Source organism: Pagrus major, chromosome 23 (genome assembly GCF_040436345.1).
Source record: "Pagrus major chromosome 23, Pma_NU_1.0".
NCBI classification, from domain to species: Eukaryota; Metazoa; Chordata; class Actinopteri; order Spariformes; family Sparidae; genus Pagrus; species Pagrus major.
Window position 1 is genome coordinate 15,984,233 of NC_133237.1, and position 17,559 is coordinate 16,001,791.

Sequence of the window (17,559 nt, forward strand, 5' to 3'; positions counted from 1 at the left end):
TGATCCTTCTCTCTCGTGGTAACAGTGCCACTGGATTTGACAAACCACTTCAGTTCATACAGACTAAAATGTGCCACACACACACACACACACACACACACACACACACACACACACACACACACACACACACACACACACACAAATGAGCCTGTCTTCAGCCTCGTTGTGGCAACACAAGGAGAAGCGTCCCTGGTATCCATGACACCTCTCGCGAGACCTGAGTGAGAACTCGGTCGAGGCTGTGGAGACAAAGTTACCTGCAAAGTTTTTCGTCGTGTTTAGCTAATCAACTCAACAAAAAGTATGTTTTTTTTAATTGTTAATAACTGTTTTAAGAATGTCACGGCGATGATACGTCATTGACATTGCTTGACAGTTACTTTTTCAGCAGTGATGAAGGAGAAATGTTGACTTCCGCACCCGTTTGAGTTGGCTTTCGCGGGTCAGCCTGAAAAAACCAGCTAGCGTTAAATCGCTTTTATAAAGAGATGCTAACAACGAGGTATTCCGCAGATTCGAGACCGACTGCCAATATCTCTTAACGTGTACTAGCGTGTACTAATTCAGTGCTTCATAACAATAGTTTAAACCCAACTGTTTCGTGGGTTAATCGTTTCTTGCCTGTGGCAGAGGACTGGAGTCAATTCGGAGCGACATCCAGACACAAGCATGTCGCTTCTGTCTGTGGTCGAGGATGCTATCAAGGCATGCAAAGCTGAACAAGCCAGGATTAATGGCAGCATTCAACTCCACAGAGACATATTACAGGCCTTGTAAGTACTCTACACCCGAGTTATTAACTATACTGGTTTACCAGTGGTCGAGATTTCACTTGTGTCGGGTATTCGTAAGAAAAGACTAATTTTAAGTTTAAAAGTGCAAAACAATTATATCACAGAACGATTTATATGCTGCTAGTATGTAACCTTAAGTCGATTAATATTTACAATTGATCACAAACGTATTCATGTAGTTACTTTATTAGTATTACCCAAGCAAAGCCAGAGTTTTGAGCGTTTAAGTTCATGATCTGTGTGTGAAGGCCCCCATCCGGCGCTGTGGCTTAGTTGGTTAAAGCGCCTGTCTAGTAAACAGGAGATCCTGGGTTCGAATCCCAGCAGTGCCTTTTCAAGCTGTTCAGAGTTACACCTCCCTTACTGAGGCATTCAAGGACAGATGTATGTCATGTGCAAGATGTACTGTATAGAGAGTAAGACAGATTAGTGTGGAACTGTATCTATAGTGACAGAAGTGCTGGGTCTGCATTATTAAATGAGGTATTGCATTATGTTATTTACATTATGTTGCATTGTTTTATCACCAAGAGAGCACTGACAATAATTCTGTTACTTTATAATTTACAGCTCCCAATGTTTCTTGATTACAGTTCTTCAGTAACCAAGCTTACTGTATTTTTTTCAGAAATTCTCTTAATGTTAGAAAAATCCACTTATCACTTTAGATCGATGGTACTCTGCATATTTCTAGGTGGTAACATCTGTATTCCGTTAACGGATAAGTCTTAAAGTCTAGTTTTGTAAAAAAATATGTTCAAACTCAGAGTTTGTTTATTTAGTTTGTTTAGGCATAAAAATCAGTCAATGAAGGTGTTTCTTCTGATTAAAAATTCTTCCCCAAAACTACATAATGCACCTTCAACAAATCTGCCGGTTTCATACACAACTGCAACTAGGAATTCTGTCTATTATTACTATATGTTATATATATCATTCTTGCCTAAGCTCGCTTAATTGACACAAAGTCTTTTTCCTGCAGAACACCACAACCAAAGACAGGCTTTGAGGAGTCGGATTCTGCTGATGATGCTGCTACTGGTAATAGTATAATAATAATAATAATAATAATAATAATAATAATAATAATAATAATAATAAGAGCTGTAAATGAGTTGAGCTTGAGGGCAACTTTTCTTCTGTTACTCGCTGAATGTCAGAAAGATTCTAAAGATTGAGGAGAACATCACATGTAACATGAAAGAAGGTGGATTTTAGCATTATTGATGCATGTAGAGAAGAGCGCAGTCATGTGCAGTGTTATGACTGTTCCTCTTTAAAGTAGTCACACTTCTCGTGTACTATTGTACTATTTGTGAATTAGAGACTGTCGGCTGAAAGTTTAGGTTAATACGAAGTAAAATAACTTAATTGTAAGCACATGTTTGCGTGTTGCTGTCTTCAGACACAGATACCGCACCAGTGGAGAAAGAAGATATAGAATTGCTTGAACGAGCTCTGGAGAAAGCCCTTCAGGTCCGTACTGGTACTGGACCTTCTAAAACAGACTCAAAGAAACAATCTGCCCATCGAAGAAAGGAACCAGGCCCTACAGTACTAACATCCAAAGAGGGAACACAGGCATCTGCAGCTTCTAAAGGTAGTCAAACCACCACCAGATTGACTTCTAACTCTGCCAGTCTTTACCGAAAAAGGCCTGGCACATCAGCATCCTCCACAGTGGGCTCAAAATCTTCAGTTGGCTGCAATCCTGTACAGTGCAAAACCACGAACAGAAACACAATCCAGACCCGTGCTGTCTATTCAGCTGGGACTGTGCATCACCAGGCAGGAAGGAAATCACAGCAGGCTGTCTCAGCGTCTGGATCTCTTGACCTGGGTCAGTTACACACTTCAGCCCTCCACGCTAAAAACAAGACTATTAGAAGCAAAGTGTTGAGTGGCAATGACCCTGGCAAAGCTGCAGCTATCTCTACGCCTTCTTCAAATAAGACAGCACCTGCTTCACATACAGGGGAGTCTAGTTTACCCAGACAGAACAGGTATGTCTTTACACAACTGGACCACACTCATGGGTTGAATATTATTTTTCTGTGTTTTTATAATCATTCTGTTTGCCTTTGTCTCATGACAGGACAGATTCCGATCAAACTGCAAAATGGAAATCTCTAAGGACAAAGAAAAACAGGTGGGCGACATCAGTTCAAATCAAATTTTACAACTCATTATACAATTTTTTTCCTGGGAACTAAGTTTCCCTCTCTGCGTTATCTTTAGGTTGTGGGATGAAGTCGATGCCCTACAAAGGAAATCTGTGCCTGGGAGGAGTCACTTCATGGAGAGAATGAGAATGATGGTATCCTTCCTTTTTCTAGTGAAGCTCGTCAAAATGGGCTGGGAAGCCTCAGACAAGTTTTTCCCTGTTATGTAATCTTGAGGTCAGAAACATACTCTAGTGTACAAGTTCCCAACCTGAACCTGACCCCCACTAGGGGTAGCCAAAAGTTTCAGAGGCGTAAGAAAACATTTCTTTTTTAAATATACAGTAGGCTTATATCAAAAACTACATTTTTTTAAGGTTAGATTATTATTTAAGATATAAACTAAATGAAATCTCACAGGATAAGGGTCCGTTGAAGACCTGAATACAAGCTATATTGAAAGAGCCTTAATTATCTGCTCAACAGCCTCCTCCTGCATTCGAAAACTATGCAGTTAAAACAACCAAAGAGATGATAGAACAATAGTCAAACATCAGACAGAGGAAAACACTGAATTTGTGAAAAAAAGAGAAACCTATTAAGTATGAATGATTGTTAAAAATAAAACAATACATACAAGAATAGTAGAAAACTCATAAATGATACAATATTTACAGGAAATAATCTCCTCACAATACAACCAAATCCCTTGTTTTACATAAACTCCATGCACTGTTTGTGTTAATTGTACATTTTATCAGCTGTTCTGTATTGGTATTGATGTGCATAAGGGCTGCACAGGTAATGAAAATATTATCTAAATCACAGAAGCTTCAATTTTTCTGAAAAAGGTCTAATGTGTAACAAAGCAGCTGCAGCGATGCCCTGGCCTGTACATCCTGTTCTCGAGATGTAAGAAAACATATTTGTTTGGTACAAACAAGACTCCAAAAACTGTTACATCATTATGATTTAATAGATTTTTCAAAAATTGGTCTAGGTCAGCGTGACACTTGTTAACAATACGATGCTATAGGTAGTCCTTGAATGGGAAAAGTTGGGGCACCGATGGTTTACACTATGATACAAGAGGGATTTCTATAGAAAAAGGCTGGGAACCACTGCTCTAGCATCAGAGTTAAGGTAGAATTCCACTGATTTCCATTCAGACTATATTTCTGAACAAATCCTGTTAAATATGCTTTCATTTTTCCAAGCAGTCTGATTCCCAGCACGTTGTGTTTGACCTCTTCTCTCTGGCCCTCTAGTTCCCCAAGGATTGGCCGCATGGTAGCCCAGACCAGACCAGGACTCTGGTCCACAGACTGACTCACCAAGGGCATGACCTCATCCACAGCTACAGGGCAAATGAGCTTCTGGCCAAACAGACCCCAGAAGAAGCCACAGAGCCGGGTAAAAGCTCGCACGTAATTGCGCACAAAAGATGTTGAGAAAGAAACGAGGGAAAATTTAGAGATTGATGACACAAGTGTGTGGGCAGAAAATGATAATTTTGGGAAGAAGCTGCACAGGGACTTGGCAGGAAGTGACTTTCTGAGAGCTATTTAGAATGATTTATCAAGGTTGAGCCTTTCCTCTGCTAATTATACTCAAGACCCTGGAATGAGCATGTGAGATTTTTTAACAATTACAGTGACTGCAACCATGAGACTAATTAACACACTGAAATGAAGCTAAACAACTGCTGTATCTCCTGTTACGTTACAAATGAAATTATGTTGTTTTTTTAATGTATTTCTGTACAGGTGATAAGACACTTGAAAGGTTGCAGACGGCAGCAGCAGAGCTTCAAAACTTTGCAGGCCAAGTGAAACAAGGTAGGAATTTTTATTTATTTATTTTTAAAACCATGTGTTCCCTCCTAAAAGAATCAAATGTTAACCTGACTCTGGTTATATGACAGCGGTCATGAGCAGAAAAAAAAAACATTATTACGATGATTTATTCCACGGCACAGACTTGCATAAGAAAGAGGACATCGGGAGAAATCATGACCCTGTGTTTGACTCTGATTACCCAACTGTGTTTGAATTATCATGTCTGGGTGTCAGGGTGTCACTCACTCAGTACCTACAGTATGTAACATGGTATGATTTCCATTTCCTCCAGCGACACAATTATAATGAAGCTGAATGCTCAGAGATTTTCCATTCACGCCACTCAAATGACCGTATCACCTTCAGGGAGGAAGTTTTGTTTATGTTTACCAGTTATAGCTCCAGTGCAGCGCAAGTATGTCGCTAAAGCCAGTGTGCGAGAGAAGTTTCCAGTGATTTCTAACTCCCTGTTTGGCCCACACACCTCCGTCTGGTGTGGTGATGATATGCATTCAATTTAGCATCTCACACCGACAGTTCAGCGAGTGTTTCATTTCATAGCGTTTGATTTTCCATAGAGGGGTTTATCGTTTATTGCATTTTAGCAGCATTTGAAAAATGATTGTGATGATAGCAGCGTGCTAACGAGCTAATGCAGCCTCTCCATCTTGGCGCATGGAAAATGAAAACAGAGCCGCAGTGAAACCTCAGTGCCAGATCAGTACTTTCCTTGGCCTCAACAGATCCCCCTCCCCGTGACGGTGGGGTTTTAAAGCTGTCTATCCTGACGTGGCTAGGCAAGGGCCTAGCTATTTAAAGCTGCAGCAGCAGAGCAGAAAAACGTTTTAGGGTACGGTTGCTCACGCTCACGCTCTAAAAATAACCGTATTTTCCATCAGAGTGGGAAGCATGGGATCGATGGAGGCCAGAGGGAGGTTGTCTTTGCCCCACTGGGGCATATGGTGTGTGGGGAGATGGGATGATAGCACCCCTGCCCCCTACTATAACCTACACGACAGAGGCAGAGCTCCGAGAGCTGGAGACGCTGAGGATGAGGGTGGCACTGCTGCAGCAGGAGATTTCCCTCGAGCAGGTAAGGGTTATGCACCTGGTGACATAACAGCTCATCAGATATTTAATTGTGCTAATTGATTAGACCATCTGTATGTTCTGTTAAGTTGTAGTACATAAATACTAATAAGTAACATGCTGACAGTCTCTTCTTCTATGTGACAGGCTCTGCTGGACACTCTGTCCCCTCAGCTTTCGTCTATAGTATCTGGGCCTGGATGTCCCAACGTCAGTGCTCTGAGAGCTGTATACTCCCTGCTCGGTGAAGGAGGGCAGCGTTTCCCTGCCATAGTCCTGGACTCTGAGCCTGACTGACTACAGACCACATTACACTGATTTATCAGTTTATGAAGTTCTCCCCTCTGACACCGTCAATAAAACAGGATCATTATATTGTATTGCTTTAGAACAAGCTGGTGTACCTAATAAGTGTATATTCAACCTTAATTCAGGAATCAGTGTGACTTTTGTGAAGAATCAATGTTTTTTTCAGTCTGCAGTGACTGTATTTATTAGATAACTGATGCCATTTAATAACTTGTATGACTAGAAGAAAGCCAATGTTGTTATTAGCATTTCTCTCAATGTTGTTTCTGACTGTGAATTTTGTTGCTTGCCAATGAAAATGAAGTATCTCCAAAACTGGGTTTTAAAAGGGTTTGTTTGTCTTTAGAAGCAGAAGAATGTTCTCAACCCTCAAAGGAACACTTAACCTTGGTTCATTGTTATTTTCATGTTAAAATTACATTTTATGGGGCGCGCCAGTGGCTTGGTTGGTGGAGCGTGTGCTCCATGTGCAGAGGCTGTGTCCTTGCCACAGTGGCCTGGGGTTCGAGCCAAATCGAATCTGTGGGCCTTTGCTGCCCCACCCCCCTTCCTGTCAGGATCTCTGGCTGTCACTATCATAATAAGTGCACAAAAGCCCCAAAAATATAAAAGAATAAATAAATAATGACATTATATTTAATATTTGTGTTTTACTAGAATAATGTATAATGGAAACCTGGAGTCGGTAATGGAGCTTTTGCAACACTGACTGCACCAGCAGGTGGCACTCAACTCATAGAAGTGACCATAGAACATGTTAGCAGGTGACTAATTGCTTGTTTAGTTGCATCAAAAGCAATCAATCGGTCATCAGTTGGATTCAATCCGTGACCTAGAATTAGGTGTGGAAATAATACTAGTTTTGATAAAACATGAATAAGTAACGGCTTCTAATCAGTATGCTGCATGACTGTCAGCATGCTGGTGTCTGGATTTAAGTGATTTAAAGGAACAATGGAGATGTTTGATCCTGGTTTTATCCTGCCTTTTGCTGAAAGCAGCAGGGATGCCATGACTTCAGGCTCATCCTCCATATGTTCCCATTTCTTCCTACTGTTTGGCTTATGTCTTAGGAGCTCACAGTATGAATGATTGTGCTTGTTCGGTATGAGAGGGACCTGCAACTAGTAATGAAACACGAGAAACCACCCAAACTCTGTGATGTGTTTGATTTCCATGCTTGACTTTTAGAATCTGGCATACATTGAATGATAGATGGCACGTATGGAGCCAATATTATGTCTCCATGATGTGAGAAGACCGGTAATTGTGATTTTGCCCTCCGCAAATGTGATGTGAGGGCGAATGTGAGATGCAGGAGGGCTTGGAGAGGCCTAAAAGGCTCATACCCACAGATGACGTGTGGATGGCACAGGCTTTGCCAGACTGGGCGACAGGTGGCGCTGGGTTCACACAGCATGACGTGGGCGTTCGAGCACTGCTGCACCAACTCTCGTGTGCACACAAACGCACACCCAAAGCCGGCTGAGTCACAAAGAAGATGCACTTGGGGGGCCTGGCTCTCTGAATGCTTCAAGCTGGAAATGGCATGTTTCCCTGAGTAGAGGAATAAAAACATTCAAAAAGGGAGAGGAATATTTCAGCTTCACTTAGTCAGTTCCCTGTTTCTAAAACAACAGCAGATTATCACAAATGTTCGCAAAATCTCTTTTCCAGCACCACAAGTGTCTCACCACTTGTGGATTGCAGGCAAGTGTCACTGTTGGCTTATGGTCCACTGATACAGTCTTGGATCAGTGTGTGTGAAGGGAATAAAGGAGGAGGCAAGGAAGCATCCCTGAGATCACGTCAACACTACACACAGGTCCCAGAGGGTGTGGCGCCTACGCAACTCAGCCTTCCTGTGACCTGCATACATCAGCTGCTGTCTTGCTCCGGCTGTCACCAGCAGAGCTCTTCCACTCCCACCACCATGGCCTGGCCCTGCCCAGGTTACCCATGTCTCACGCCTTTGTCCCATATTTCCCACGCCTCTTTTTGTCACATAATGGAAGATCCGAGGCAATTTTACTTTCCGTGGAAGCAGCATCATTTTCTTTCCCATGTCACACATGGGAGAGACAGAGTTGAAGTGTTTTTTGTTGTACACATTCCTTCCTACTTCACCCTTTTCATTTTCCCTTTTTAGCCTCAGTCCACTCCAGTGCTGGACTCCCAAGTACAAATCCACAGAAACCGAACAGTGCTCCCAAAGAATCCACTTCTCTCCCTCAAATGGCCATTGCTATTGAACATCTCTTTTCTCCTGCACCCCGCCCCTCAAAAAACACATTCCTCACTTCCCCTCTTTCACTCCTCTGTTGCCCGTCTACAGCCCCATTGAACTACAGCAGAGATCGTTAGGTTGCATTAGGGTTTATTATTTGATTTTCCTCACCAGTCGAACACTCTGAGCCAGCTTCCTCCGTCAAGTTGAATTTTTCTGCCAAGGCACATAATACAGTGTCTAAACTGAAAAACAGTAGTCCTGTGGAGACTGAGCCATGTTCTGCTTTTTTATGACAATATTACATAGCTCTTAATCCAATAATTTCTGCCTGTGGGCATTGAAAAGCAGGAATCCTTTGATGTAATTATGAGGAGAAGCCCTGTTGTTCAGCTAAAAAACACAGAGATATTATTCAAACGTCATGAGCAATGGTTTTATACCTGAAGATTTTCAAGAGATTACTTTTAAGACCTGTATATTGAGGTAAAATATTTTTTGGCATGCTTATGAAAGAGGCCTGTTGTCTCATCACAAATTTACATCTTCAAATATGCTTGAAAACAGTGGGTACTATGTGGCTTTGGAGAAGAAATTAAAACTCGTAATTTTAATATTTACAATATTAATGAGGTAATAATACAGACTCAGAAATATTTATTATGTCTATTCCTGAATAAACAAGCTGCTCTCAGAGGAAAATAAGGTCCCAGAACACTGTTTGAAGCTAGAAAGGTGGCAGGGTCCACCAAATATAAACAAGTAAAACAGTATGAAAGTGTTGTCCTTTAAGGTCAGTTTGTTCATTTAGTTTGTTTAGACATAGAAAAATAAATCAATGAACATCTTTTTCTTAAAATGTCTTCCCCAAAACTACATAGTGCACCTTTAAGTTACAATCAAATTCCAAAGCCATTCAGCAACAATTGCCATAATCAATATTAAGTTCACGGTTCATTTTTTAAAGAAAGCTTGGAAAAGAAAAAGAAGAGAAACTGATGCCATAGTAAATCCAGTAATACGTGAAAATAAAAACCAAGACGTTCAGCTGTGTACACACATTCATCCTTCCCTAAAGCAGCTTTTCAGATGTGGAGGAATGAGATTAGCAAGTTCAGTAGAAGAGAGCTGTCTGGATTGATTTTCTTTTCATGGCGGGCGGACGAGCGTGCTGGTGGATCAACTACGTTTGCCTTTCATTCAGAAAGGGCTGGCACCAGCTGTGTGCGTGGGTGGGAAAGGAGTGGGAGCTGCCTGTGTTTTCTCCACAAATGTGTTTTTTGTCACGTGTGGGCTCGCTCATTAGTGTATTTACACTTGCATTATAGAAATGCTGTATATTTAATGCCCTCCTACAAATAGGTGTCATCTGGTGCCTGCATGCACATGAAAAGAGGAGTGTGTGGGTGGTTGTAGGATTTCTGTTAGCTGTGGGGTGCAATGGGAACACCATTACTATATAATTACCATATGGAGGTGAGACATCCATGCTGTTGCAGCGCGGGGTGAGATGCCCCTTCCCCCATTAAAGATATTGTGGCAGAGGGATTCCCCTTTCTCCTCCTGATTTCCAGTCAGCATAGGCTTTTGTATTCCCCAGGGGTGGCTTCTGTACTGCAGAAAAAACAAAAAAAAAGACCGCAATTGAGAGGCAGTGATGGGGAGATGAAGAAAAGAGGGAGCAGTTAACTCTTCTCCCCTCCCCCCTCCTGTGCTTCGTCAACCCCTATTCTCTCTGCTTCAATGTTTGACGTCACACAAAGGGAGACCAATCAGTGCACTTGGACATACCCTTTTCTCTTCCCTAGCTCCTCCCCTTTCCATGGTCCCTTATATATCTCCTGCCACAACATTCAGCAGTTCAGAGTGTACAATGTGCTGCCAGAGAGCCAGCAGACAGTGTACAGAGAAACAGCAAGAGAGGGAGGCAGAGAACGGGAAAGTGTGAGTGGATTTCAGCGTTGACTTTAGATGCCTTCATCTGACACGCTCCAGCCATTCCTGCTCACATAGACCTCCTTCTCCTTCCTCTCTTTTTCTACCTTACTTTCTGTTTCTCCAGGCTAGAGCTGACTAACGGGATCCAAGAGGCTCACGCTGCAGCCTGTTTTCAGGATACACCAGACCTCACCATCAGGATGGGCTGTACAACGGGCCACCTGGCTTGCCAAACCCAGCCCCAGACCGGCTTGGGGCAGGAGGGTCAGTCCCTGGAGGCTGGTGGCGCCAAAGTGCCTGAGGTGCTCTCCTCTCTGGAGCGTCTGTCGCAGGCCACCGGGGGCATGGAGAAGTCCTGGTACCGCTGCATCTTTCCCTTTGGAATCATCTCTTTGGTGATCGGTGTTGCAGGAACGGGAGTGACCTACACTTATAATGACCTGCCTCAGACTAAAGTGGTGTCAGTGGTGCTGCTTGTCATGGGACTTTTGATGTTGCTGATGGCCACAGCCTGTTGGACTGTCCACAAGAAGAAGAGGAGGAAAAAGAAAGAGGGAGGCTCATTCACGTCTGAGCAGTGTCCCCTGTGAGGCGCGCGGGGAAAGCAGTGGTAGGACCTCGATAGCAGAGATACACCCAGGGCTGGGAGCTCAAGGGTTGGCTAAGAAGCTGCCACTTCACCTCCTCCCAGCTCCAATTCCCCTCTATTCTTTATCGCAGAGTTTGGCTCAGCTCATACTGGAGAGAACTTGGGCTGAGAAATCATAGAGTGGAAGGACAGATAGACGGGACACTGAGGATCTGTTTAGTCTGGACCATTTTGGAATGGCAAGGAGGGATCACCAACACCTCCCACGTCCTTTTTATCATCAGACAGCAGGTGTCCAGTGTCAAAACAACCTCCGAGGAGACACACATATGCATTGCGTACTACATGCATATTTACACGCACAGATACATGGCCCTCGCAGTCCTCACTCACATATGCACTGGGAGTGACAGTGAGAGCTCGCGCAGACACCTAACACGCTATGCAGAGCTGCTGCTGGAGTCAATGCTGCCGTCACTAGACACGTCAGTCACAGCATTCCTCCTGCCAGGACAGGTGACTCTCCAAGAGGCCAGAAGTGGGCCAAAGACGGCAACCTGATACCCAGTCGAAAGAGCAGCACACCCGCGTCAGTGGCCAGCGTCATTCACTCGTCCTGTGACACCGCAGCAATGTGTTGGGGGCTTTTTTTACGCAATGGGAGAGTGGAACTTGAGTCCAGCAGGATCTTACTGGCATCTGTGTGGACGATGAACTAGAGAGGGCAGAGGACCTGCTGGGGAAGTGGAAGGTGTTTGTGTGAGCTCAAATAAAGACCTGAGAGACTGTTGGGCCTCACTACGAAGGAACAAATGATTTGCACATATGACCATGTCCATGCCAAGCAAGAAAAACTTTTAGTAGAGCAACACACTCTGAAAGGCCTTTTGTAGCTTAAGCCTCACATTACAAAGGAGAGGGGCACTGACATTCTGACTGACTGGCTGACTGACTGACTGACTGACTGACTGGCCTCCTGTCAATATGTGAGCATTTACGCCCAGCCTTGTGTCTTTGTGGGGCACCTCAACCCCACAGGCCAGAATTATTGAAGGACACTACCCGAGGGGACATGCCACTGCAGGGACACTTTGACTGATCCTGCTCCCCTACGGCCCCTCCCGCCTGGTGCCTTGAGCAAGCACTCATGGAAAAAGGCTCTGTCGCATTCCCCCATTTCTCATCTGAACCCCAGAGAATTTACCCCCTTGTTCTCTCTCTTTCTCTGGCCATCCTCATCCAACCTATATGCCTTCCTCCATACGACATGCCTTGATCCCTTTCATTTCCCCACTGTGATATAGCCCAGGAGGGAGTGTGTACAGCCTTTTGACACACATGTTAAGACACACATACACATACGCTTAAATGTAAGCCCCGTATTCCATTGGCATCTGACTTTATCTCTCTGTGCCAAAGAAAGTGGATTATTTTCTCTCACAGTGAAAAGAATATTGACTGAGAGTCTCTTTGTCAGTCTGAAAATAGGATATGTTCTGTTCTCTGGTGAAAACAGATTGTTAGACATGGGGGTTTCCCTTTCCGACACTTTTTCTTTCAGAGCGAGTGTAGCTGCACTCAGCTCCACATCTGTGAATAGGTGCTTTCTGTTGGTGTGTGGTCTCACAGGATGAGACACACAATGGCATTTTATTCGTGTCTTAAATGTTCTCTTTTTGGTCGCTGAATGTAACATGGAAGGAAAAAGTGCAATGTACAGAGTGTATAGAGATTTAAAGGAGTGTAGACCGAGTGTCTCCATGTGAAGGACCGTGTACTAGCACTCCTTTTTACCCTTGAGAACCATCATTGATCATTGTTGCATCGATTCTGGCTCCCAGATTAGTGACGCTTGTTGCTGAGTAAAATGTGTCTATGCATCCAGAGGTAGCAGTTAACACACAATGCCAAAGACCGTCCTGAGGGCCAGCTTTCCAATTACAAGGCTGCATCTGCCTGCCTGCTTCAATAGACGTGTAATGTATCAGTCCTCTCTCACATATAATTTGCAGCTCAGTGGGCATTTAGGTGTTCTGTGACACACAGATTGACAGCCGAACTCAAACAAAGGGAAGGACGGGGAGTGAGGGGGTAATAGTGGAAGACAAAAGCAGGACCTGGAAAGTCATTCCTTTCAGTTTTATGTTGGAGTCGGGAGCTATCCCTGCAGTTAGATTGGGAGCAGCCATCCTGAACAGAGCAGTATTATTCTTAGGTGATGTGATGCATTACTGGCAGTGAAAATGCCAAGTGGCCAAGTTATAGTAAATCTTCTATTTATCTTTATCGACTGACAAAAACTAACATAGATCACCTGCATGCTGTACGGCCACATCGGCCCTTATTTTCTTTCAAGGTAAACGTCAAACATAATGCTCACACAGACTATTTATGAGTGTGATTTTTTTAGTACAGTGCAGTAGTTTCCTCCAAACCGTGAGGCGAGAGAGAAACCCCAGCATTACATTACATTAGCTTATGACAGTGACACAAATATAAGCTTTTACGCCGCCCTGAATTTTGGCTTGTGTATCGATGCAGTTTCCACATGTTGTACATTGTGGTTGCATAGTCGTACGTGCTGATTTTCAAGCTATAATGTGCCAGTTTATTGACAATAAAAATTGATTGCAGGTGACCAGAATTTGTTTGTTAGTGATGTGAAGTGATTTCCCTTCTGCCTTCTGAAAAACTAAAAGGGAAAATCTACCTCTCTGTGCTGCAGGGGAAATACTGTATGTCCCTCACCCAGTAGACAGCCATGCTGTCTGCCTATGCTGTTTGCCACTCCAGCGAGTGATGCAGAATATGTTTATTTGTGTGCCCTCTAATATTTGGTGCTGTATATACGATTATTTTATATTTCTACTGTATATTTCTACTTACATGTACATTTTAATTGTTGTATTAAATAAATGTAATGTGAACGCCTTGGTCTTCGATGTTGTAGTTTGTGGCTTGTGGAGAAACTCCTCAAGCAATTATTAAATATGACTTTGTGTTAAAGGATTAGTTCACCCATAAATTTAAACTCAGCCATTATCTCCTCACCCACATGGTGATGGGGTGTCGGGTGACGTTTTGTAGTCAACAAAATGTTTCTGGAGCTTCACAGCCAAGCAGTGTTGCAGCATTCGCCTGAACAACTGAAGTAGATGGGGACTTGTTTTAAAACATAAAATAGTATTGATATAAAAATATATTAAATGGCTCCATACAGCTTGCCCAACTTAATCCAAGTCCCCAGAAGCCCTGAAATCCAAGATTTGAAAAAACGTTATATACACCTTTTTTATTTTTAGCCGAAATCATCACTGCCGCTGCGAAACTAAAAGCGTGAGCATATCCCATCTGATGTGGCGTTAAAGGTGTAAACAAAGTATTTTCAAATCAATTTGGGATCTCCGGGTTTCTGGAGACTCGGATTATGCTGGACAAGCTGTATGGAGCCATTTTATGTATTCTTTCAGTTTTTTTTTTTCCTACCTCAGTTGTTGAGGAGAGTGCTGTAACTCTGTTTTGCTGTGAAGCTCCAGAAATGTTTTGTGGGCTACGAAACTTCACCTGACTTTCCATCAGCATTAGGGTCAGTAGGTATGGGCTGAATTTTCATTTTTTGGGTGAATTTATCCTTCAACCATTTACATAGATAATAAAAAACATCTTTGTTGAGGACACCACCTGAGCTTCCCCTGTGCTTGAAGTTTTGATGCTGTATATAGACACGCTGCCGTGTGCTGCCCTGCCAGCTTGGATGACTTGGTCGGATACCTAGAGACACGCGGGACCCTTTGGTTGTTATGAAAACAGACATGTCCAGTATCACCCAGAATAAATGACACCACCTACTGGCAAAATGATAAAGTAGGCAAACTACCCTCACAGTGTCAAAGATATATACTTTTATATTACTTAAGTAGAGGTACTTATACTGCACAAACCTTACTTAAGTATTATCAGCATAATGTACTGAAGGTATCAAAAGTACCTAATGTGCAGTAAGATGGTCCCTTGTCAGTGTCTTACTGTTGTATACAATGTTTAAGGATTAATATTTATGTATGTTGCATTTCACTGCTTTGTTTTTATCTAATTTATATATTGTTGAGTAATTTAATCCACAGCAGTGCATCATATTCTATGAAAGCTAACTTTTCATGAGCACCGAAAAAAACAGCCTGTTTACCAACTATTGTAGAAGCATTTTTAAATATATCTTAATATAATATAATACGTTTATTTAACATAAGAAACAGGAGAATTTCCTCAACCCATACAGGAATACTTCATCCCTCAGTTTATTACCAAAATCTTCACATTTGGAGATTGAGTAAATGGTTTTCGCTGGAAAAGAAGCATATGGAAGAAAAGTAACTTTAAAGTCACATAAAAGGGAAATACTCAAGTAAAGTACAAGCACCGCAAATTTGTACTTAAAGGGGCTCTGAGCACCGTCTGTGTTTTTTTGTTAGCTTCTTGAAGTGGACTCCATTTCTAATGTAAGCTACTGCTATTCTCTGGTAGCGGAGCAGAGAGAGGCGCTGAGACGAGGCACTCGAGAACGTGCATAAAGTCACATCCTTTGGACTGTTGCAGAACATTTGACCCGAGTGCATCCACAGGCTTCTATAAGCAACCAAGAGAGACGGGGAAGGTCACATTTTTCACGTCACGTTACAATCCGCTCACATACGACCAATTAAAAAGTTATTCATGTAAATTGCTACAAATTGTTACATAGAGCCCCTTTAAGTACAGTACTTGAGTAAATGTATTTAGTTACCATTCACCATTGCATACAGGTCGGAGCAGTTTACCAGGGGTTAATAGGAACACGTTATATAATTTATCATTCTGTGGTAACTGTGCTGGGAAACTGCTGTGGGTGTGGAGGGAACAGTGTTTAGGTCTGGATAAAGGGCGGGGAGGCCAGCAGGGGCAAAGTGCAGATGGGCTGGAAGTGGTCAGTTGGATTGCTAGGGTCAGCACAGATTACAGGAAACCAGATGGGAGCAACTCATCCGCCTCTCAATCTCCAGGACTTGGCTTCAAACCCAGGCATTCAGTGCTATTTGGCTTTTATCAAATGCTCTGAAGTACGAAAAAGTGACATCAGTTTAAAACGTAGAGACAGACTGATGCAACAGGCAGCACGGCAGGAGATTATGAAGTCGGGAATTGAGCCACACTGTGGCCTCATGACTTTATTTATGTGTAATTTGAATTTCTGATCAACAGCGTCTGTGCCTGTGGATGTAATCATTCAGCGCCTGCTGTTAGTTCCAAATTATACCTCTGTAGCAGGACGGAGGTGCATCTGCCTCAGATAACATGCCAGCTGTTTTGGAGACAGGTGTGATGGAAATCACACATGCCTGGCCAGACAGCCAAATTAAATCACAGGGAAAATGAAATTAAAACACAATGTAGGTATTATAATAGAGACAAATGTTATGTGACGCTATTGGATTGAGAGAAACACTGGCACAAGCACTGAACACTGATTATTTTTTATCTTTTCTGGATGAGCATGAGTAGGAGACGTTGCCAATAACCAACGTGATTTGCTGTATTTTTTCTATCCCTCATGAATCACACCTACTGTTTACTCCAACATTCTCTGAATTTTTGATTTCCTCTCTCTTTTTATCTCAAATGCCGGTCAACAGATGTCAGCGTTTCAGTCCACAAGAGCTTCCTTCTCTGTATTTGATTAATTAAGCGTAAACTGCTCAGGTGTGAAGCTGTCGCTTTCCCATCTACTTCTCAGATCAAACTCAATTACTTCCTGTGTGAGGCAGCGTCTTTGTAACGATGCATCATTATGCCAAGAAATAATGGATGCTCAGGGAACAAAAAATGACACACTTGGACCTTACGGTTTTATAAGCACAATCCGTATGGTTTTATTGCTATAATTATTTTCAATTTAGGTTAATCGCACCGACCGATTGCTTCTCCCATGCCATTACTGTCCACTTTGTGTTTTACTGAGAAAGTGGTCGAGATTGGTTGGAGTTTCTATGGAAACAGTGGCTGTCTGCATCCAACTGAGGATGTCACAGCCCCTGCCCTGTCTGGGGTCAACCGGCTTCAGGATAATTAGATCTTACAACACCTCCAAACCCAGCAAGAATTACACAGCTCAATGAACAGGGAGAAAAAAAGTGTTTTCTTTATTCACCAACGCTAATGTGCAGTTTATAGAAGAGTAACTGATGCAGAAAATACATTGAACTTCTCATCGGACTCGCGTCATGCTTTTTAGATGTGATTAAATTATATAAAGTATTATTTGTTTTATAATTTACGTAAGCTTTTTCTCCTGAGTGGTCGATGTGATGTGGCACACTTGCTCTTGTAGGTAATGATGAGAAAAGGGTGAGCAGATGATGTGCAGATCAATAGTGAGCCTGAAAGGAACAAGTGATTACTGCCATAGTGTACTCAGCTCCTTGATGATGACCCTCTTCTAAAGAGCAGCAATCAAGAAGACACTATTCAGCCAAGAGAATAGTCAATTCAATCACAATGGGTATCCAAGAAAATGCTCCTAATTATTGAGTCGTTTCCTCAAAGGCAGCTGCGTCAGAGGCCGAACCAGTCTGTT

The 17,559-nt window shown here is 42.7% G+C and overlaps 1 protein-coding gene and 1 non-coding gene across 2 annotated transcripts; both read left to right on the plus strand.

The window, feature by feature from the left end:
- Nucleotides 1–305: 305 nt before the first annotated feature.
- On the plus strand, nt 306–6,510 carry tedc2 (tubulin epsilon and delta complex 2). The gene is made up of 9 exons (XM_073494688.1): nt 306–776; nt 1,780–1,838; nt 2,203–2,800; nt 2,893–2,946; nt 3,036–3,114; nt 4,228–4,372; nt 4,726–4,797; nt 5,697–5,890; nt 6,034–6,510. The coding sequence occupies exons 1-9, from the start codon at nt 673–675 to the stop codon at nt 6,181–6,183; spliced, it is 1,455 nt and encodes a 484-aa protein (XP_073350789.1). The 5' UTR covers nt 306–672; the 3' UTR covers nt 6,184–6,510.
- Nucleotides 1,056–1,129, plus strand: trnat-agu (transfer RNA threonine (anticodon AGU)). Its single transcript has one exon. It is a non-coding gene; the product is annotated as a tRNA-Thr (tRNA).
- Nucleotides 6,511–17,559: the final 11,049 nt, after the last annotated feature.

Coding starts and splice junctions, on each gene's coding strand:
- tedc2 (XM_073494688.1), top strand. CDS start 673: ATGTCGCTTCTGTCTGTGGTCGAGGATGCTATCAAGGCATGCAAAGCT. Junction 1,839..2,202: donor TGCTGATGATGCTGCTACTG/GTAATAGTATAA, acceptor TGCTGTCTTCAG/ACACAGATACCGCACCAGTG. Junction 3,115..4,227: donor TGGAGAGAATGAGAATGATG/GTATCCTTCCTT, acceptor CTGGCCCTCTAG/TTCCCCAAGGATTGGCCGCA.